Source organism: Pelmatolapia mariae, linkage group LG10_11 (genome assembly GCF_036321145.2).
Source record: "Pelmatolapia mariae isolate MD_Pm_ZW linkage group LG10_11, Pm_UMD_F_2, whole genome shotgun sequence".
Lineage (NCBI taxonomy): Eukaryota > Metazoa > Chordata > Actinopteri > Cichliformes > Cichlidae > Pelmatolapia > Pelmatolapia mariae.
The window spans coordinates 57415967-57440007 of NC_086236.1; the positions used below are offsets into that span (position 1 = coordinate 57415967).

General features: G+C 41.4%; 1 protein-coding gene across 1 annotated transcript; it reads left to right on the plus strand.

Moving 5' to 3' along the window:
- The first annotated feature begins 1069 nt into the window (after positions 1 to 1069).
- chrnb2 (cholinergic receptor, nicotinic, beta 2) lies at positions 1070 to 21632 on the plus strand. Its single transcript, XM_063485839.1, has 6 exons — positions 1070 to 1405; positions 10483 to 10628; positions 11353 to 11397; positions 14318 to 14427; positions 16219 to 17344; positions 20953 to 21632. The coding sequence occupies exons 1-6, from the start codon at positions 1354 to 1356 to the stop codon at positions 21100 to 21102; spliced, it is 1629 nt and encodes a 542-aa protein (XP_063341909.1). The 5' UTR covers positions 1070 to 1353; the 3' UTR covers positions 21103 to 21632.
- The last annotated feature ends 2409 nt before the right edge of the window (positions 21633 to 24041 follow it).

A 24041-nucleotide genomic window follows, 5' to 3' on the forward strand; every position in this document is an offset into this window, starting at 1 on the left:
GTGAGGGGAGGAGCACTGTCAGGTCAGCTCATTCGCTGCAAAGCAGAGGTGGGGGGGGGGGGGGGGGGGGGGGAGACAACTGTACAGCAGAGGGGGGGAGGAAGAGTGTATAAAGATAGCATGAGAGAGAAAGACATGCAGAGGACTGTGGAAGAGTTTGCTATTGTGTGCATTTATGCATGAGTGTGTGTTTTGTGCACGTGTGTTCACCTGTGTGTATGTGTGCTTCAGTGACGAAAATAGACAAAACGAAGGAGAAACAGGTCGCTTCCTCCTGGAGCTTTCTGGTTTCTCTGAGTCACTATGGCAACCGCCTCCTCCCTCCATCCCATACTTCTGTTTACTTGGCTTTTTTGTTCTCCCACGCTCTTTTGACTTCCTTCCTATACCCCTCCTATTTCTTTTTTCATTATTTGCTGGAGTCCCATTGCCCTTCATCGCCCCATTCAGTTATCATCAGATTGTGAGTCTCAGCTCTTTCTCAATACCTGGACACATTTGTTTCTTAACTCCCGTTTCCAACTTCATTCTGTGCAGCTCAAACATGTAAGATTAGGAATCAGAGGTCACTTTAGTGGCCTAAAGGGTAGAGGAGAAGGACACACAGAAGCTTCAACTTTCAAACTACAGACCATCCTGGGGAGCCTGTGTGAGGATAGGGATAGATGTGGGGTGTGGCAGATACCAGAGCATCAAATTAACACACACACACATATACCAGCCAGATTTCTTATGATTTACATTTACAGTTAATATTTTCAATATAAGCAAAGCCAATGTAATCACATTTATAGCTTATGTTTAATTATCACAGCTACCACCTCCACAAATATTTGGCCTGGAGCTTTAACTAAACATAAAAATCCCATTAAGTTACTATAAAGTCAGACTGAGCAGCACACACACCCTAGGAGTGCTTATTATTACATTAAGGTGATGTGTGACTTTGTGCGGGGAACACACTGGCATCTCTAACTGAGATACGGAGTCTCAGAGGTATGCCACATCCTCTCCTCCCGTCTCCCCCACCCTGCTCCTCTGCGCTCCCCCCCTCACCCGCCCCCGCCTCTCCAGCGCGTCGCATCGCTGAGCAACGTTCAGCACGGACAGCCAGCACAGCTCAACCGAGCGCAGAGCTTACCTGGCTCCGCCGAGATATTTATATTTTCCCCTGAAAAGGAAGGAGTGTGGACCGCCGGAAAGCCCTGACGTCACCATGACAGGTAGACAGTAAAGAGAGGTTTGGGTCGTGAGGAGGAGAGGGAGTTAACACTGCGGGCGTGCTTGAGGTGGCCTCTCCATCCCGGTGAACACCTTTCCGGGCTCGGAGCGCGCTTGGACGCACGTTTGACGATGGACGGCTGGCCGCCGCTGCTGCTGCTGGCTCTCCTCGCCATTGCGGGAGGTGAGTAGCCTACCTTGTCCACATAATGGCTCCATCGAAGCTCTTGTGCGTCACCCTCATAGGGCAATAAAACACCGCGCGTTTGTGCATTAAGGGAATCCGAAAAGGTTTCTTCCAAGTAATGAAGGAGTGAATGCAATAAAAAAAAGGACTGGTTAGACGCTAGGGAGAGGCAGAGGTGGAGAAAGCGACTCTTTCACTGCTGTGTCACCATCTTTCTTTAAAACAGCAGCGAGCGCGACGGAATGATGTAGTGGAGAAATATTACCCACTCCATAGAGCACAATGAAAATACATTAGCAAGTGTAAAGGGGGAAAATACTTGCATCGTAAGCATATAAGATACAAGATATATTTAACCTGAGATTCTGTTGGGCTTAATATAATGCGTTTAGGGACGTGTGTGATGTTCTCCTATGGAATTACTGCTATTTCAGTGTTGAGTGTGCGGGAGTTAGTCACATTTTGGTAGATCAGATGAAAATGATACGTATTAAAAGACTTAAATCAAACTTATAATCTTTTCTACTGAAAATAAAACAGTTGCATGTAATAAACATACACATGAGAAATTTACCAGCCTCCTGCAACAGCTAAACCACTGTGGCATCAGTTAGCATATTCCTTCTAATTAATTGAGAGAGAAATAAATTATCTTATCACTCACTCGCCTCTCTCTCCTTCTCTCTCATTAACACTGAGGTCTTGCATTGAGTGGGCAGGTTAATAAGAGGCATGTTGGGCTAAAACAACTTCTTCTTCCTGTCATCAAAGGGCAAATGATGTGTCATCAGGCTGCACAGGAAAAGCCTTCTGTTTTTGCACAACAGCTTAGATGGATAAACTTATTGTTATGGGGCGCATGCATTGGGTGGTTATCTTATTTATGGCTCTCTCGCAGCACATTCAAAGTAAATACTGTAAGCTGTTAGGTTGTTTGGACATATTTTACCTCTGTAAGTTGGCTTTATTTTGGTGTCGCTCCAACACATCCGCTCAGTGGCTGAATTATGACTGCCTTAAGATTTTGTAACCTATCTACAGCAGAGGATAGAGCAGAGGCCAGCTCAGCAGCTCAGAGCAAAAGACTGCCTGTGCAGCAACACACACAGCACACACCTCTGTCCACTCGCGCGCACGCACACGCTTGGCCATCTGCCTTGCACTGACTAACCGTTCATCATCACCAAGGGCGAAAACATGCTGCTTTGACTCCTCTTTTACACCCTCCCCCAAAAAAAGACAGCTTTACACCCATAGTTCATCACGCTGCATCCAGAGGAAATGACGAAGACAGATAGTACGAGATAAAGTGCTTCAACCAACATTAACCTGCCACTTATCACATCAAGCACCGGTTGCAGACGTCCCCACCGCACACACAGCAAACATACATCGTGTTTGGTTTTGGTAAAAATAGCAGCTGTATACTAGTTAAAGCATCAGTTTAAGATTATATGGAAACAACATTTAATGCTCGATTTTGTTGGCAAAAATACAAAATCTAAAGTCTTTAGAGACATGCAATACAATGAAGATAACTAAAGAACATGAAAATAATCAAAGAATATCAGGAGTAACATTCATGTAATTTAACAGACTTTGTTTTACAGTGAAAATAATGAGTTCCAGTGAAAATCTAACAAGCTAAATGCCAATAAAAGGCTAAATAGAGCGAATTATTAAAATATCAAATGTCAAAAGGGCACGCTTTTTTGTATGAAGCTGGTGTAAATTTGCACAATATTCAATTCTTGCCCTATATTTGGTTCAAACAGAGGTGTTTGCACTAAAAAGAAAATGCCAACATGAAATATCACTTTAAGGAGCCTCATAAGCTGTGGAGTACTAATGAGTCATCTTCCCTTAAGGGAGAAAATCTGATTAGCATCATCCTCAGAGACTATAAACTCTGTCCACACACAAGCACACGCAAACACATGTTTGAAGAAAAACGCACACTGGGCACATATAAACACACACACACACACACACACACACACCTGGAGCTTATAAGGCGTTTAAGAAGTTTCCTACAAGCGAGCAAGCAAAAACACACAAATGTTAAATACTTAGGAAACACAACCTTTGCCTAGTTTGAGGCTTATGTGTTGATTTCGGTGTTCTTATTTAGTCATGTTTGTGCTTGATTGTAATGTTCACGTCATATAAGAGGCGAAGAAGGCAAGAGACATGTGAGAGAATCCATGCATCTCCCACAGCAAAAATAGCCTGCATAAAAAAAAGGTGGTGATCGAATGAAGAGGAGAAAAGTCATAGGTTTACACCTCCAGAGCCACGGCATCATTTACTTACATAAGCATCCACACACACACACACACACACACACACACACACACACACACACACACACACACACACACAAACACACACACACGGAGGAGTCTTGTATTGAGTGGCTGTGCAAGGACGCTCAAGGACATTTCACCACCTGTCTAAGAGGCTGCCGTGAGGATTTGGCCATCTCGCTGTGTGAGGAGGATGTCTCTTGTCATTTCCCCAACAGGCCATGCATAATAAAAAGAGTCTGTGGGGCTGAGCTGACCTAATGCAGGGGTTACTGGATATGGAGCAGAGTCTGCGACACTCTCATCAGCCAGAGATGTAAAGTGTACTTAAATTAGTTTTTCTACAACACCCCCAGTCTCTGCATCTTAAAAGATATTTTAATGAGTGCATGCATACGCTGGAACGGTAGTCCTCTGCTATGTGTGAATGCACATCAGCAAATCATCTCTGTGCTAGCGCTACAGTCTAGAAAGTTCTGCTCCTTTACTTTAGTCTGTCATCACTTTTTGGTTTTTTTTGGTGCACTGATTTTCCTCATCTGATCTTTGCAGCATCTCATTGTTCACATGACAGCAGCCCTCCTATCGTCTCGCGCACCCTCGCTTTCTCTTTCCACGCTTTATCTCGCTTGCTTATTTTCTCTGTCTCTATCTCGTTGGACCGACTCCCAATACACAGCAGCAACAGGATCAGATCAGCGGGTAGGGGCAGCATCTGTGATTAAAAAATGTGCAGCGGATTCACCACACGGGCCTGCACTCGCATGTGAGAGTGTGCGTGATTCCATGTGTAAAACCCTGTGCTCTCATGTGTGATTTGTGCAAGATTGTGTGTGTGTTTATGTGAATGAATGTGCAGCGGTAGTAGCAGCAGCAGAACACAGCAGTGTGGCCCGGGAGATTAAAGGGAAGCAAAGGGAGAGCACAGAGGTTTAATAGAAACTTAAGCAGCAGAGAAGAAGAGGTAGATAAGAGACGTTTGGAAAGTTAAGAGTTTTAAATCTGACCTTGTCTAAGAATATTTAAAAAAATAAAGGTGGACTTAAATCGAGGCAGGTGTGTGCTTACCTTGCAGCTTTTTGTAGAAGTGTATTCAAGATAACGCACACCTTGTTTCAATAAAATCACGTATAAGAGATGAAAAAGACTATAACTTCAACAAAATGCGACATCAAGAGTTATGTGGAATCATTTTTGCAGTCAGTCCTCTTGTTGTTATCTATTCATGGGCACATTTTTGCTGCAGGCGCTGACCTGGTGCAAGCGTGGCCTCGCGATTTATGAGTATCTAAACGACAGTGCAAATAATAGCTGCGACGAGAGGCATAATGCATTTCAAGTGATGCATTTTATTGCAGCCCCTGAAATAGGCACCGCTGTTAGAAGGCCATATCCTGTCATCCAGCAGCTGAACTCCATGCGTTTTAATAAACAAATGAAAGCTATTACTGTTTATTTACAGTATGATTTCTGGATGAGTTAAACTGCAGCCTCTGACGGCGAAGCTTTTCAGCCTTCATTATTCTAAACTATTTTAGCATATTCTCCTCAAATTTCCCTTGATGTGACTTCAAAATGATTGAAACACTTTCCACAGCAGCAATATATTCTGTTTTGTCCCAGTTCTTCACTGAGCAAATATCACTCATGCACCTATATATTAGAAAAATTCAAACCTAAGATGTCATTTTAATAGCTCTAGCATATAGCTAGAATATTAATGCCATTTGTAGCAACAACAGTCTATCTATAAATCTAAATATGGCTGTATATCTATGTATCCATGATACATGGACACATTTGTTTTAAATTTGTCAACAAATTAAATAGCTGTGTTGATCTGTGCATGGTTTTCTCGTAGTATTTATCCAGGTTCCAACTAATTTGTTTAAAAATTAATGTTTAAAAATGAACTCAGATTAAAAAAATGGTTCTTGGGTAAATAATTGAATTTATGTCTGATTATAATTTTGGCTTCCAGTGATTATAAAAACAAAATAAATGAAAGAAAACAGCTGTTATCGTGTTCCTGTGTTGTCTTGTGACATGTACTCACCTCTTTATTGGGCACACCTGTTCAGCTGCTTGTTATAGCTCGCATGGAGACATGATCAAGACGACCTGCTGAAATTCAAACTGAGCATCAGAATGAGGAAGAAAGGTGATTTGGCATGGTTGTTGGTGTCAGACAGGCTGGTCTCAGTGCTTCAGAAACTAACAATCTGCTGGGATTTTCCCACATAACTATCTCTAGACTTTACAGAGAAAGTTCTGTAAAGAAAATATACCGTGAGCTGCAGTTTTCTGCGTGAAAATGCCTTCTTGATGTCAGAGGAGAATGACCAGACTGGTTTGAACTGATGGGAAGGCAACAGTAACTCAAATAAATACTTGTTGATTAAATTAAATTCAGTTTTATTATATTTAGTGCCTCAAGCCACTTTATATTCTAAGGTAAAGACCCTACAATAACACAATATAAGCTTGTAATGCAATTACCACCAAGATAAGCAGGAGAATGTCTCTGAACTCACAACACATCAAACTTAAACAGATGGGCTACACCAGCAGGAGACCACACCATGTGCCACTCCAGTCAGCTAAAGACAAAAATCAGGTGTGATGCGTCTCAGTTTCTGCTGCAACGCTCAGATGTTCAGATGTTAAGGTCACAAACAATATGAAGGCGTGTTGTTTACACCAAATCCTGCCGTGTAGTAATGGCTTGTTATAGTGGTGCATTGTTGCCCCTCCCTAAAATCCAAACACGCTCGCAGCCAAGTCCTGGCAGGTTTCATTTAGCTCAAGCCAGGATCCTGCAAAGAGAAGTTTTGGTCAAATTAAATCATCTCTAGAAACAATCTGATTTCAAGACGTCACACCGTGAAGCAACAGCAAATACTGTGCATGGTTTGTCACTTGTTTTAAAACGGGTCTTTATTCATTACTGCATGTTTACAAAGTCAGTCACTGATCTAACCATATAACTAAGATCTAAACGCTGGTCAAAAATAAATCATGATTATGATCTTTGCCATATCCGTGGATCTATTAAATAAAAGGTTGAAAAAAATTCCTTTAAAAAAAGCTGTTTTTTTTTTAAAATTAATAACATGTGATGATCAGATATTAAATGTATCAACTAATGTTTCAGCTCTAATAATAGAACAACATGCTGGAGTGATTTGTTCAGTGCTTTCTGTAAAAAAATGAAAAACCTCTGTGGTTATTAAAACACAACAAACTCGACTGACTTTACATCTTTGTGCGCAGCGTGGAAAGACAATAAAGCTTCAGGCTGCAGTTAGTCCACAGTGGAATGCCTGTGTTTTTGTGCTCTGATATTGCAACTAGATGGAGGATCAATATTAATATCTCAGTTCTATGGCCACTACAGAGCCAATTGGGTGTTGCCAGTACATCAGTGGATCTCTCCATTATTGACTTAAGAATATTTCAGCATCAAAGGTTTCAGCTGCAGCCAAAAAGCCTCTTTAGCTGTCGACAGAAAGGAGGGCAGAAAATGACCCCAGTTTCCCTCCAACCTTTTCTCATTTGAGCGAGCTGTATAAATAGAGATCATCACTGTAATAGTCTTAGTGGGATAATTCAATTTAGATCTCGCCTCGCCTTCATTTTCTCCACGTTTGTCTTTACAGCGTGTACTCTAGTCTCTAAGCAGCATTAGAAATTATAAACAGATGCTGTCAAAAGTAAAGATTTTATAAACAAGTTGTTGGGGACACAAAAGGTCCGTCAGCACGCTAAGATTAATGGTTATTTTTAAGGACGAAAGGATTGAAGGGGCAGACATAGCTATAAAGCAATCTGACCTAATGGCTACCATCTTGTCTCTTCCGGTCCTTCTGTCACGGAAGCGTGTGTGTGTTTGTGTGTTTGCATGTGCATGGTGATGTGTAACTTCCCTAGCTTACGGGTCTAATGGGGAGCCCTGCTGAAATATTCATAATGTCACATTAAGTTTGCAATATCTGCTCTGGAAAACAAATATAAAGCCACCTGAACTACCAACAACATTAGAGCCCCTCAGTTCAGCCTTTAGCATGTGGAGACAGAGTCACATCAGTCTGTGGTTAGTAGCATTATTTGAGTGTTGAAGATGAGCGGCCGAGTTAATGTGTTTGCACAGTGAGCAGGCTCGAGTGTGTGCGTAGTTTTGCATTAAAAAAAAAAACGAGATAAGAAAAAATGAATCTTTCTGCCTGATTAGTTGCAGTGCCGTAAAATATTGGTGTATCCTGAGCCCATGCTCATTTTTGTTGAGTTATTTTAAGCTATTTCTGTAGTAAATGCTCTAGTTCATGAAGAAGTGGTAAAACATGGCGTGCTGAAAGTGTTGTGGTATCTATCTATCTAAACAATAAGCTATACAAATCAATAAGCTTGAAAATCAATATTTGGTATGAATACCTTTATTCTTAAGCACAGCCTGAACTCTCTTAGCCAATCTTCAGGAAAAGTTCTCCAGGCTTCTTGAAAGACCTTCAAAGCTCCTCTGCACATAGTGATGATCATTTTAGGTCAGTGTTAAGTGGCTTAATAAATGTAAAAAAACCCATCTTCTAAAAATGGTCAGGTATAAGGACTGGACTTAAATGAATGAAAAAGCAGCCGATGTTCAAAGAGAAACTTTGAAAGATCTTCAGAAAGCCTGGAGAACTTTTGCTCATGAGTGCTTTAAAAATTACAAGAAAGTCTGGCTCTATTGAAGCAAAATACGAAGAAATGAGGGACTTAAGACTTTTGCATTTGTAAGTGCAAAGATGCTTTAAGATAATTAATTACATTTTGTCTATTTTACTACATAGTACTTTTATAGTAAGCAGAAATCTTTCATTTACACGTATGAGCATGGTTGAATGAACCGTGCTCTTCTTTTTTTTCCTCTGCCAGTCTGGCTTCCTGTCTCATCCGACAGTGTTATTGCCTTGTGCTTCCGGGAATAATATACATTACTCATATGGTTCTGACACAGACAGCAATGCTTATTTCCCTGATGAATGTGTGTCCACAAAACGACACACATGCACACATAGAAAAAAAAAAGGCAGCACTTGTGCACAATAAAGTACAACAGTCATGCTGACAGGACTTGTATTGATGATGCTGATTTAGCGAAGGAAAGGGCAATAAATGTACACCGGCTGTCAGCGACAGCGAGATGGAGATAACAAACAGGATGGGAGAAGAAACAGGCTGACTGGGATGATGAAAAAGATGGTAAATGTGTTAAGGAAAATTTGATGACAGAGAAAGAGCAGAAGATTAAAAAATAGGGGATGTGGGAGCGAGGGATTGCATTGAGAGGTCACGGGGTATGAATAGAGTCCTTATTGATCCAGAGATAGAGGCTATCATTCCTGTTCAGTGAACACAGCAGCGCTACAGGGCAAAGAGGGAGGGGAGGGTAGCAGTGGAGAGCAGGGGATAAATAGAGGAGGAGGACAGAGTGTCACAGAGGAGCTCGGAAACATTCAGAAGAAGTTTGCTACGTCTTCTTTCCATTTCTGTATTTTAATTTACCTCACACGTTGCATTGCAAGCATCAAAATCAGACCAAATAAATATTGTTTTTTAAAGTTTTCTAAATAAAGTTTTAGTGGTTTTTTATGTTATCTCTATTGGCAGTGACTTCCATTCCTCCATAGCCCTGTATAAAACGGTTCTTTTATTTTCATTGATTCTTGCTATGGGTAATAAACAGTGTCCTGTCTGGGAAAATGTTTATCTCTATCTGCGCTAAAGTACAATTTTTTTTAAAACAAAATGACTGAAATCTTTTAAGCTGTACCAACTGAACTCTAACAGTTGTTAATTAATTCAAGTTTGATTTATTTTTGTGCAGATTCATGGAGAAATTGAGAGTCTGAGCTCTTTGTATACTTTTTAATATCATTGTGTTCATTAAAAAGAAATAATTTTACCTACATCAGCTTTCACACGTTTGTTTTCCTGCAATGTTAACGGCCTTTAAAAGAGAGTATGACAACATCGGTACAGTTAGCAGCCTGTGTTTATCTTCAGGGGTAGAGCGTGAGGGTGAAAAGACGCAGCGCAGGGATGAGCAGATGCCAGAGAGACAGGGAGTGAAAAGCAGGAGGGAATGAGGAAGGAAGCAGGAGGTGCAGAACAGTTGTTTTTCTCAGTGCATCACTCTCTCAGTGAAAAAAAAACAAAACGGAAAACCCTCCCCTCCTGTGTGTGGTGTTGTGACAGCTCTGCCTAAATTCAACCACTCACACAGATAAGACTACAGTCTGCTACAGATGGAGGGATGGGAGGGGGAAGAGACAGGGGAAGGGACGCGAGAGACTGAGTGAAAATAACCCAGAGCTACAAAAGAGTGGCAGTTGGGGAGAAGTGCAGCAGGGCAGAGGAGAATACATAGAGACAGAGCAGCGGGACGAAGTGTGTGATAGAGACAGGAAGGAGAGCGATAGAGACATCCAGAGTGGTTGACTCATTCTCGTGATGTCAGATCTCGTAAGATCTATGCATTGAGGTGTGCTGACGTCCTCCAGCCGCCGGTGATGAGCAATGTCATAGTTCAGGCCGCGCAGCTCTCAACAGAAGCACCTACGACAAACAGCGGCACCACAGACTTCAAGCTCCAGTATGTTTGTATTGCAAATCCAATTTGATAAAACACCTTTTAAATAAGGCCAAGTGAGACACAGATGCCTGCAACTTTCGTGCCTCCTGATAGAGCCACACGATGATGATGATGATGATGCGCTCTCATTACAGGCGGCCTTGGGGCAGACACAGAGGAGCGGTTGGTGGAGCATCTCCTAAACCCAGCGCATTATAACAAACTGATCCGTCCTGCGACTAACGGCTCTGAGCTGGTTACTGTGCAGCTGATGGTGTCTTTGGCCCAACTCATTAGTGTTGTGAGTATGGACACGTCTGGGATTGAATCTGTGTGCATGATTTAATGTGATTTTTAGGATTTAATTTGGATAATAGAACAAACAACATAAACACAAATGGTGATTCATTTAGATTTCTGTTTTTCCTCCTGGTAACCTAAACGCCAGAATCTTGATTTAAAACTCAAATTAAACATAATCACAGACAAACCAGCAACACTGAGCAGTATTTTAATATTGTGGCATTACTTACTTGTACTTGTTACTCTCCACGACTGCAAACAAGCCTCAGACAAAGGGTAACGTTGCTTTTGTCTCGAGGCTGAAATTCTCTGCTCAGGTTTATTTGTTTTTTTTATTTTTTTGTTGTAAATTTAACGGCTGCACGGCCGATGTTGCACATAAAGATGATTTATAGTGATGAGTTCTAGCCAGCATATATAAAAGCAGTTACAGAATTCCTTCTGTGGCGCGGCAGGAACTCTCTAAAGAGAAATTAATCTTGAAGACATCATTAGGGTTATCTTTGGCCTCAGCTTGAAAACAACATTTATTTTCCCCCTATTACAAAACTGGGACATGGAGTTTGAAGGATGTTTTCTGAAGCTTGACCCTGTTTAAACATACTACAAATCAGGACATCTCATCCTCACTGAGTCTTTTTCATACAAATAACAATGAGCCGCTTCTGAATAATTTCATGCAATAAAGCTACAGATTTTAATGTGAATGTGTTCCATTGCAGCATGAACGAGAGCAGGTGATGACCACCAATGTCTGGCTAACACAGGTGAGACTTTTGACTCCTCATCTGATCTAATCACTGCGTACCCAACATTATGCTACACGGAAAAAGAGAAGGCAGAAAGCTTAGTGAAATGCAGAGAAAACAATGAGTAAATATTTATTTTTAGGTGTGTTTTTTTCTTAGATTTCACAGTGTCGCAGCTAGGTCAGTGGACGTGAATCACAAACCGCGAGGGACTTGGACGGTAGTCATAAATGTGACTTAGATAAACACAAACACACACACACATTGAAGGTTCCTCTCTCTAAAATATACTACTGTACGTGATGAATTACATTGGATAATCAAATTCTTGAAGTGTTATCACACCAATAGTACACGATTCACGAGTTACGGATGCAGTTACTGGGGTGGAAAGATGCATTTTTCTTTTCCGTGTTGTCGCTGGTTCTGGATAGCTGAGTATAACCCTGCCAGCAATCATGTAGAGCTTCAGTTCTGACAAAAGCCGACAGGACTGGTGAAGAGAGACATGAAACAGTGCTCATCCTCAAAAACCCAAAATCAAGAAGAAGAAAAATAAGAGACGGAAATTTACCAGAGAGAGAGAAAAGTACAGAAAGACATTTCTGAAGCTGAACTCATGTTTCTGCGCTAATGTTGTGATGTTCGATTATGTTCATACGTGACCCCTTATAGCTGAGGTATATAGATATTTGGGCTTAATACTTAATAATTTATTCACCAACATAAACATATTCTAGATATTCAGACAAATGACCAAAGACTGGCTTAAGCTGAGATTCACAAACAACTTAGAAAAAAAAACATGAAAGAGATAAAAACAGCAAAGATGTGGTGTAAATAAATAATAAAAAAAGAATCCAATGATTTAAACTCTTTGTTTCACTACAAAATTGTAACTGTGATGAGCTGATGAGCAGCAGGACTATAATCTATTTCTGTAGCTCTAAGGATGCACATTAATTTCCCAAAAGAGTTTTAAATTTAGTTTTGTTTTTTAGATCACAAGATATTTTTCTTTAGTCTTACTCTTCTTATCTTAAGTGAGCTGTTGTCCAGAGAAGCCATCTTTGTTTCTGGATCTTTTTTAAATATGTCTGCGGTGGAGTCAGTGCAGTGAATATTACATAATACTGTTTTTTTTGCCTTGTCCTCTGAGTATAGAGATTTCCCTCAGATTCTCTGAATCTTCCATTGATTTGAGCTACTGTAGATGATGAATTCCACAAATTATTTCCAATTCTGCACAAAAATATTTTATATTGTAAAACTCTTTGGCCACATAGTCTTACTAGGAGTTGTGAACCCCTTCCCATCTTTCCTTCAGAAAGACTCAGCCACGCTAGGATGATTTTGTATACTCAATGAAATTCTTCTGTTTAGAAAACTGTATAATGTGGCCATTGTTGATGGTGTATATATTTGGAACAAAAGGTCAAGTTTTGAATACCTGGTCAGGGCATGCAAGACAGATAACTAAAGCCATACGTCAGGTGTTGAAGGAAAGGACATATTGATGAGAAGTGGGCATGTGGACATGGAATATATGGGACAGCATACACTGAAAGACACAAACAAGTGGCTGGGATAGTGTATAGGAACATCTGTTTCCCAAGTCCCAATGGGAGACACCACCAAAGGTGGGTAAAAAACCCCAAAAAAACAACAGGCTAAGGTCCTTAGGGATTTCAAGTTCCAGACAGACAAGCAGCTGCTGGCTAACCAACTAGACGTAGTGCTGGTTGACAAGGAGCAGAAGACCACAGTTGTGATAGGTGCGGTGTTCCCACCTGACAGCAACATCAGAAAGAAGGAGCCAGAGAATAGAGAATTGCCAGGGCCTGGAGGAACAACTGGAGCAGATGTGGAAGGTAAAGGCCAAAGTGGTCCCAGTTTTAATAGAAGGATTAGGAACTGTAGGAGCAAAACTGGCTCCAACAAATTCCAGGCACAACATCAGAGGTCTCTATCCAGAAGAGTGCAGTCCTAGGAACAGCTAAATACTGCACACAACAACTCCCAGGTCTCCGGTGCTTAAGGAACACATGCATACCATGCCCTCAAGGAGTGAGAGGGAGATTTATATATATATATATATATATATGTATGTATATATATATATGTATATATATATATATATATATATATATATATATAGATAGATAGATAGATAGATAGATAGATATAGATATATATGTTAAACTTTTTCATATAAAGCAGTTCTAAGTACGGTTGTCACACACTGGCACATAGACAGACACGCACATGAGCCAGATTAGGATTTATGACGTGTAACGGAGCATAGAATCACCATCAGTGCTCTATGGATTCTTTGCCATCAGAAAGCAGGAGTGCCAAGGACAGCTGTCGTGAGCCGAGACAAACTGTAATGACCACAATGCATCACAGTTACAGAGGACAGTCTAGCATGAGCAATACAGCTGCAACCTGGTTATACCACACACAGAACTGCGGTAACAGGTCACAGAGGCTTCAGTGTGGCAATGTCAAAGTCTGATCCACAACATGGAAAACAAGATAATGTTTGTCTTTTACACAAAGTTGCACAGAGGACTCAGATGTCTGCTGATGCATTCACATGCACCCACACACACATACCTGGGAACAGCTGCTGCATTATAATCATGCTGAGTGGTTTGCGGCCGGGTGTGTTTTAAAGACCATTCAGGGTCAGGACAGACATGAGTGTTACTCTGGCTAATGGTAGAAGTGTGATGAAGGTGCAGGTTGGGCAGATAGCACATAACGTACCTTAGGCTTATCTTTATTGCAACATGTCATGTTGACCAGTGACTGAGTGACGAACACAAAAAGACAAACAGACACACCTTCTCCTCTCTGCTTCTCTCAAGATGTCATTTCCTGCTGTGTGGTTGGCAGATGAGTGACTAAGCGTTGTGTTTTTATTGGCCTTTAGGAGTGGCAGGACTATCGTCTGACTTGGGTCCCTGAGGAGTTTGATGGAATGATGAAGGTCAGGCTGCCCTCCAAACACATCTGGCTGCCTGACGTGGTGCTTTACAACAAGTGAGTCACTCTCTCGTCCACCTGTCCTCACTTTGTAAAGCCTTCACAAGATACAAACTGATAATGCATACACTGCACCAGGAAAGTACGTGGCAAGCATGACAATGTTGGTCTTTTACACAAAGTTGTACAAACAGATAATTTTTTAATAAGCTTCAACCGGGTTACAAGTTGAATTATGCAATACATTCAGTTTTGCCACACAGGGCTGAATATATCCACTGTTATCTACTCATTTTGTGCCATGTAAAGAACGAGTCACCTGCACTGCATACATCGGCAAATGCAGTGATGGGTCGGTGCACACAGTTGTTCCACAAGAATGCAAACTTCTGTCGTCTTCTGTCTTTTCCACTTGTAAAATATATGAAGCTTACTTGATGTGCTCGCTGAGAGTCTAGATAATTACCATTGCCTCTCTTTTAATGTGGCACTTCTATCTAGGACCAATGGAAGGATTTGAAATTACTTCTACACTGTCATACAAATATGCAGCCATCACTTTTAATTCTGCTATTGAGAACAGATTACCTTATGAAAAGTCTTCAGGGTGCGCATGGTTGACTTAGCCTATTATGCACCTCCAGACCAAAACTTTTCTGCTGGGAATTTAATGATTTTCAGCCTTATTCCTGTCCCTACCATCTGTGCATAGTTCATGTCCCATCAGCTGCATTCCAGAAACCATCCAGTACTCCTGTGCTGACATACTACATCATGCATTTTTATGTGTCGATTAATTTGTGGTTTGTGGTAACTAAACTTAGGCCCCGAGGACATTTAAAAAGTTGGCAAGATGAGCGGTAGAAATCACTCATGTGCAAATGAGTGTACAATCACATACATAGTACATAAATGATAACATCCCAAATAAGCTTCACTGTAATGTATTACACAAAATGATTAACGTGTAAACTTCATCCGCATGTTTTGTTAATTAGAATTCTCCTGCATGTCTGAGAGAGAATGGGGATGTTGCGGACCACTGGTCTTAATGTAATGGAAACTGAGTGTCAGCATACAGTATGTAAATCAGCTCATCAGAGCACAGCGATCTGTCTGGCCTTCTCCTCTTTCCCTGCTTCAGGCCTTACTTGACTAAAGATTATAAGATCCCTGACCCACCTAACTCTGGAAAAGTGATCCCGTTAATCCCGTGTACCCCAGGTTGGGGTGTTATCCTCCATGACTCCGATGAGTCCAACTGTCAGTCCTTTAAACTGGAGGATTAACTCAGCTTATGCTACTACCACACCACTTTTTATATTATTATTTAATTTGGAGAAAAGATGAAGCGTGTCATAGTGCACTGAAAATGTGCAGCTATGTGTTCGTCCAGGTTCCTCTTTTGTATGTTAAAAATATTCTTGCTGCGTGTATTTTTCTGCCATTATCGTAAGATGACATGAAATTCATACAGCTCACAGTTGGTAGCTTACATGTGCTGTTTAATCGAGCCCAGATTACCTTAAAAATTATGTCTTCTGCCTGGACTTCACATTCATTTGGTTCCTTATCCTTCTTCTGTGTGTTAATATAAGAAGGAGTCTGTGACTCTGCTAACCAGAGAAACCTCAAAAAGTCACACCCATAACTTCAAGATTCGTTAGTGTGTCATTGAGGTCTAATGAAGCTGCTGCATAAAAGCACTACCACATTACCCTATTCAAGAGGCCTGGAAGAAACATGGCTCCTCATGATACTCTTTTATTATTTAAATCATCACACCAGCATCTGGATTTATGTCTGACTCCTGTTTTTGTCTTTATCCTCTCTGACCTTGTCTCTTAGTGCTGATGGGGTGTACGAGGTGTCGTTCTACTCTAATGCAGTGGTGTCTTACGATGGCAGCATCTTCTGGTTGCCCCCGGCAATCTATAAATCAGCCTGTAAGATTGAGGTCAAGCACTTCCCCTTTGACCAGCAGAACTGCACGCTGCGCTTCCGCTCCTGGACCTACGACCGCACTGAAATCGATCTGGTGCTTCGCGCTGATGTAGCCAGCATGGATGACTTCACCCCCAGTGGAGAGTGGGACATCATCGCCCTGCCGGGCAGACGAAATGAAAACCCAGCTGACCCTACTTACGTGGACATCACATATGACTTCATCATTCGCAGGAAGCCTCTTTTTTATACTATTAACCTCATCATCCCGTGTGTGCTCATCACCTCGCTGGCGATCCTGGTCTTCTACCTGCCCTCTGACTGTGGCGAGAAGATGACACTCTGCATCTCAGTGCTGCTGGCTCTCACTGTGTTCCTGCTGCTAATCTCCAAGATCGTCCCACCAACGTCACTGGATGTTCCTCTGGTCGGAAAGTATCTGATGTTCACCATGGTTCTGGTCACTTTCTCTATCGTCACCAGTGTATGTGTCCTGAATGTGCACCATCGTTCTCCCACCACACACACCATGCCCCCTTGGGTTAAACTAGTGTTCCTCAACAAGCTTCCTGCCCTGCTCTTCATGCGCCAGCCGAGAAACAGCTGCGAGCGTCAGCGGCTGCGTCAAAGGAGGAGGGCGCAGGAGCAGAGCGAGGGTGGTCGAAGTGGAGAGGCAGGGGCCTTGATGGTGGGGCTCGGGCTGGGAAATGCTGGTGGGAGTGGAGGGGGGACCTCCACAGTGTTTGGTAAGGAGGACAGTGACCCTTGTACGTGCTATGTGAACCGTGCGTCTGTTAAACAGTTTGGAGGGGATCTGGGAGGTGCAGGAGGGGGATCCATCGATGGTCTAAACAGAGTCAGAGAAGGTCGAGAAGGGGGCTCTGGAAACCTTCCAAGAGGGAAGCAAGCAGCTGCAGGTCCTGCTTTGACCCAGGCCCTGCTGGCTCAAGCCTGTCCAGGCTTTGAGGAAGCTGTGGAAGGAGTACGCTTCATCGCTAATCACATGAAGAGTGAGGATGATGATCAGAGTGTGAGTATTATCCGTTGCTTCATATCAGAGCCTGGAGCTGACAGTGTTGCACTAGATTTGTTTATGTTTTATAGCTGGTTAATAAACTTCATTATCATAGTAACTGCAAAAATAGCATTTGACAGCTGCTTAAAATAGATTTTTATGTTGACAACAGATTAAATAAGTTAGGACCAGATTAGCTAACTGTCTGCATCAGTGCAAACCCCTCTTTTGGGATCAAAAATCTTCTCTTTGCTGCTGAAATGTGTGGACAATAGTTTTTGAGGAGCTCTTATTGTATATAAATTTATGGGAAAATTACTCAGAGTGGCAAATTGAGCTAAACATATTTCTGGTTTTTTCGGTATTTCAGTAATGCAAAATGCATAAAGGCTATGTTTGTGTTACAGGAAATATGTCTTTACTTTAAGATGTAATTTGCAGTATTTTAGGGAATCTGGGCCACAATGAAAACTGCAGAGGACACAAGAGCCTCTCAGCACTGTGCACACAGAGTTGTGCAACATAAAAAATAATGTGAATTAATGAATTTATTTTAAACTATCTTTAGCATCGGCTCTATTATAGAATAAACAGACATGTCTGCCAAGCTATTCATGGGACTCAGATTTCCCTTATATTAGCAAAATATCAGAATTTCACAAAATGCTGTTCAGGATTTTGAAGAAACATGTTTGTTGCCCACTAAACTATTTGATTCCACAGAGGGGAAAAAAGAATAAAAATTAGAGGCATTTTTAAAATAAAGATTGGAAAGAATAAAAATAATAATGCCAATGACAACAATGTTTTGCCTGACATATGTACTTTACAGTAACACACCTGGCACCATATTTTAATTGTACTTATATATCAAAAATAAAATTTAAATATAACATAATGCAAATACAATTGAGCTGTTAAGGTGGGTGCCACTGCTGGTAGATTTTTCTTTGCTTCAATGTCTGCCTTTAAAAAAAAAGAATTCTGTTATACTTTTAAATTATTCATATTATTATTAGCCATAGCTGCTAGCTACCAACTGAATTATTATTATTTCTTTAAATGATAACTTAACTCATGGCTAATGTAGCTATCCAAAATTTGCTAGTAGTTAAAGGGCTAACATTCATGTGTTCACTGGCCAAGTTGACTTTTATAATAATTGTTTAACACTTAAGTGTTGTTAAAGCAGGAGCTTTACCAACCTCTTCATGTTTTTCATAAAGTGTTGTTCAGATTTGTGAAAATCGAATTCAGCTGCTAGTGAGGTGAGGGGCTGCGTGCTAGCTGTGTAAAGTTGTGTGCCATCTGGAGGAGGCAAAGACCGCCCTGTTGGGATCAATACTTTTGCAAATGAGTATCTAATCCAACCAATCCCGTTTTTAATATCTGAGCCTATTTTTTTAACAACCTGATTGCCCACAGCTGCCGCTGAGTCAGTCTTTCCTTTGACTTTAATAAACACCTGTAGGCTTATATGTCACATAGAAAAAGCAAGAGTAATGTGCATTTACACACATGACACAGTAACAATAACTTAAAATGTGCATCGGTCAGGACAAGAGAAAATGTTGTGTTTTCTTTGAGGAAGCTGTGAAAGGAGTCCGCTTCATCGCTAACAAACCTGTACAAACCTGAAATCTGTCATACACAGGTTTCAGGTTTGCACACTGACCCATTTTGTAATAAAGCAGCTCTTCTCTGCATAAATCCTGCAGTCAACTTGAGCCTTGCTGTATAATGTTTGTAGATTATTCACTGACTAATCATTTCTACTCTGTTTTGAGCTGTGAATTTGCCCTCCTCCTCATACACTGTCCTGGGCATTATTGATGTTAATCAGCTTTTTCTTTGCTTATAAAACTGGAAAAATGTTATTTTTAGATAGTTTAGACAGTTAGTTTTGATTACCTGATAACGGTGCACTTACACCTGTGCTGTTTTCTGTGATTGCAACACTACACTAATTTATTCCTCTCAGTAAATCTGTCTTTTTTGTGTAATCACAGACTCAGAGATAGTTATTATCCCACTGTAGCTGCCCTGCTTTTAAAGACTGTGATTTTACTGTTTGTGCTGACCTTAGCACTTTAATCAGACACTTTCTTTGACTGATAGAGCCTTTTAGCAGTGAAAGAAAAATATTTTACCTTATATTGTAAAATTATATTGTATTGTAAAATTGGTCATTGGGTTATTTTGGGGGGATGGGGCTTAAATCATCTAGTATTTGCTCACCCGGCTGCAATGTGGACAGAAACCTTGTGGATTCATATCTAAATGGGCAAAACAAAATGGTTGTTAAAGTGTGTCTATATAGGAGGAATGCCTGCAGATCAGTGGTTGAGCAAAAAAAACTCCTAAAAAAATGTAGTTAACTCATTTAACTCCTGTTTTATTAGCATGTTTATAGCTTTAATGGGCTTCACTGTGTGGGGTGACCAGCCTTTATTTCTTGTGTTTGTAGCCAACCCTGGCCACCCCTTAGCATCACCACTGCCTCCTTATGAAAAGAAACACAGCTCCAAATTAATGCTTTTGTGCTGCTTGTCTACTTTATTTGTTGAGCAGCAGCTTTTAACTTAGTGCTACTCAACTGGCCTAAAAAATTGTAATACTGTAAATTTAAACAGCAATTTTGGCAAAAACAAATGACATTAAAAAAGTGTATTTGATGTGGTGCTACAGTTTACAGCTCTGACACCATGCATGCTAATATAGTCTGTGATAATGTGAGATGAGCACCAATAGTATCGGCTGATAATACATCCCTCCATATTTATTACTCAGATTCAACTGTGTATTAACATAAAAAAATTATCATGTCTCCGTGCGAGTGAAATCCTGCCATAAATAATCTTCTTTTATGCGCATATGTTACCAGCCATAAAAAGTATCCAGAGCAGCACAGATCAGTGCCATATCATGTTATAGTCAAGACCGAGCTGTGCGACTCTGCTGTTTAGTACTGCCATTTAAAATGCAGGGGTTAGTACAAAAGGCCAGAAGCAAAGGAGACAGATCTGGTGATGCAATCGTAACCCTCTGAATATTCGACACAGACATGTAATTATAGCAGCAGCAGAGGCAGCATGACGTGTGCATAGAGAAAGAGTACAACTGGTAAAGAGCTGGAATAGAAGAAGCGAGTCAGCAGAGTGAGGGTGTTATTTTTTATGTCTTGTCCTGACCGCATCTTATTGGAGCGTGCGTCTGACATGGGAATTAATAAACCGCAGTAATTCTGTCTATCACTGATATAGTTACCATCCCATCGCCTTTAAAATCCTCCCATTCCCAGCGCAGTCCATGGCTCATCATTCATTCCCCTCTCTCTTTAAGTTATCATCACAGGGGTCACAGAGTCAGAACACCCTCTGTTTCTCTCCATCCTCCATCTCTCTCCAGTCTCTTACATCCTTCTCCTCCTCCTTGACTCGTGTCAGACCTCATCAGAGCTGTGTAGCTGAACGAGTCTCCATTCACATTAACACTTCACCTCCATTAACGTTGTGTCTAGTTAAAGGCAGACGGGTAGGTCGAATGATAATGAGCATGACTGGACTTGAGAGTGGGATTCTGCTCACCTTAATCTTTCTCTTCACCCTGTTCCACAACCACAGGTGAGCGAGGACTGGAAGTATGTTGCCATGGTGATTGACCGCCTCTTCCTGTGGATCTTTGTGTTTGTATGCGTGTTCGGCACGATGGGCATGTTCCTGCAGCCGCTCTTCCAGAACTATACAGCCAAGACCATCAACATGCCAGGTTGACCATTTTTCCCCAGCCACAAGCACGCGGACAGACAGCTCCCCGACCAATCAGCACAGCAGGACATGGGCCGGAGGCGGGGGGTGGGTCTGGGTTTTAATGTGTCTATGGTACAGGAACCAGAACTGGAATAAACAACAATCACATCCATTACCTTTATAGTAACAATTTTTGAAACAAACGATTTTTCTCCTATGAAGATAAAGAAAAACACCATCTTACTCTTACCTGCAGGTTTTTGGTTGGTTTTTTTTGTCCAGATGCTTAATGGTGTGACCTCTTTCTGGTGGAAAGGTCCCTCCCTGCTTCCCTCTTCAGCCAGCCAGGGAGTGAGGATTCTCCGAGTTATTCCTTGTTGAACCTTACGCCAGCTAGTTAACACTTTCCGCATTACACTGACTGCTTAAGTGACACGTGACATACCTGCCTTCAGCTACGACAGACATTACTTATTCATAATGTTGACTGATGTCAGTATCAGAGAGGAAAGGGAAGTTTATATCAAGGTTCTTATACTTTTCTTTCCCCCCCCCCCCCCCCCCCCCCAAAAAAAAATCCACTCTGTCAGTAAACTGATTCAGTATATTTTATCATAGCATAGCTGCTTACCACAGTATAGCATTGAGTATATATTATTAAGATTTCTCTATGTTTATTATATCATGCAAGGATATGACGCTAATAGAGAGACTATGGTGTGTTGTATGATTGTATAGATATAACCAGAATGTGATATAAACTGTAATACACAGCCTGTGATGCGCACACTAACACAATATGTGTAAAAGCAACAGATTGTTAAGGAAAAATATATAGAAGGTAGTTGTACTTCGAAAAAGGCCAGGTTGCATTATTACATAAAAGTCAAAGGGATGAAGTAATAGATTATGCATGGACGGTTTTCTGCTCAGACTGTTGTGCACAGTAAGTAGAGAACAGCCGCAGCCTGCTGTGCCAGAGTGCACAGCTGCACTGAGACGAGTCTAGCTCCTGAGAAATTGAGGAATCTGAGCCAAGAGTGTGGATATGGCCTCCTATATGATGGGCGGTGGAACATGGTGGATTGATGGGAGGTGTATCATGGATATTAAGTCATGTCACAACTGTTCATTTTCTGTTATCAGAGCAGGACAAAGCCTCATTCTCTCGTCATTTTCTCCTCTCCTCTCCTCTCCTCTCCTCTCCTCTCCTCTCCTCTCCTGAATATATAATTCTGCAGTGGATTTTGTTCATGTATGTAATGTCCAGAACATATGTACACATGTACATCTGTGAGATGCAGTTTTCAGAGGAGCATAACACATGTATGTATCCCTCCCACCCTTCCACCCTTTCAATTAATCTCTGCTGTCCTCTCTCCAGTCCCGCTCTGTTTATCTGGTCTTCCACGGGCGCTCACTTCTGACATTTAGTCCACTTAGAACAACAGCTAACTTCCAGTCATTAGTGCCGTATTCTTTTTGTGGCAGATTTCCACAATCTTCACAGGATCCCTGACAACAAAGAAGATGCAAAAGGTCTTTTCAGGCACACATGCAGTCGGGTGGGGGTGGGGGGAATTAAGATTTTAGTAAACAAGAGCAAAATGCCAACAGGAGCAACAATGAAGCGGTCCTGGCAAGGCAATAAGTTGTGCAAAATTGCAAGCAGAAAGGATGAATGCCGAGGAGGAAAAAAAAGCAGGATAGGCAGAGACAAAAGACTCTTGTTATTAGTGCAATGGAAAGGAACGATAAACCTCTGGAAAAAGGCCATCTCCCCGGTCACTGTCATTTGCTGCAGGTTTCCTGGCTTTATGCAGTCGTGTGACCAAATCTGCAGCTCAACTCAGTTTTGGACTGGAAGGCGTCTCTTGCTGTGTCTAGGGCGGATGGGATTACCCGCGGGGGTTCCCGGACAGATCCCGAACAAGTGTGAAAAGCCTATCAGAGACCTGTGAAAACTGTAGGCTGCATGTCTCCACACGGAGAAAGTGCTGCTGTCCACTCTCTTCTCTTTCTCTTTTTGACCTTTCCACTCTCCTTCCTTTCTCTCTCACTTCCTCTCTCATTATGCTCTCCCATCTTTCACCTTCCCCTTCCTGACTCTAAAATCTGCTCCTGTGCACACCTTAACCAGTCCAATAAAGGTTGTAGGTTCAGATTAATCAAAGTATGTCTGCGTGACATGTTTTCACATGAAAGAAGGAAACATTTCCTGGCTTTCTAACACTGATGCTGGCAACTTCCTTTTTTATATGAACAAAAATGCACACACACTCAGTCACACAGTACTTTTTTTCTCTTAGGAAGCAGGGCTTTTAAACAATAATGTGTTTAAAGCCCTGTCAAGGTCACTCTGGGTTCTGATTATTCTACTGTGAAAACAGGACTGTAGGTAGTTCTTATCTACACATATAAACCTGACGTTTTTAGTGCAGAGAACCAGTTTGAATAATTCACACCACAGCAGGAAAAACTGTCTCTCATATCTTACGCTTAGCAAGACTTAATGACAGCATCTTAGAATGTGTATTTCGTAAATATCACATAGTATCTCCAGTCTGCATCCATCCACCTCTGGCACAAACTGCTGTACCCATGTGGCAATGCAAATTAGAAGTAATGCACCAAAACCGCTGGATTCAGAGGACCACTTGCTGCCACCTGGTGCTCGTGGTTTGTTCATACTCGTTCTCTGCTGTAATAATGCACAGCCAACTTGTTTGAGTAAAGGTCACATTTATTTTTATCCGGGGGGGGGCATCCCTTACTTAAATGTGTGACAAGATGCACGAAAAGAGCAGAAAGACAGATATTCACATATTCAAGAATGACAGCTCTTGAAACGCTAAAGATTTTCACTTTGCAGTAATATTACAGTTTGAATGAATTCAAGAGACATTGAAGACAAAACACAACATTTATTTCTCTATTAGAGGTTTGTTTGTGTGTGTGTGTGT

What these genes read in the sequence shown, in the direction of transcription:
- chrnb2 (XM_063485839.1), top strand. Translation starts at nt 1,354, where the DNA reads ATGGACGGCTGGCCGCCGCTGCTGCTGCTGGCTCTCCTCGCCATTGCG. An exon ending in TCTCCTCGCCATTGCGGGAG is followed by an intron (nt 1,406 to 10,482) that starts GTGAGTAGCCTA and finishes CTCTCATTACAG; the next exon opens with GCGGCCTTGGGGCAGACACA. An exon ending in GTGAGGATGATGATCAGAGT is followed by an intron (nt 17,345 to 20,952) that starts GTGAGTATTATC and finishes CCACAACCACAG; the next exon opens with GTGAGCGAGGACTGGAAGTA.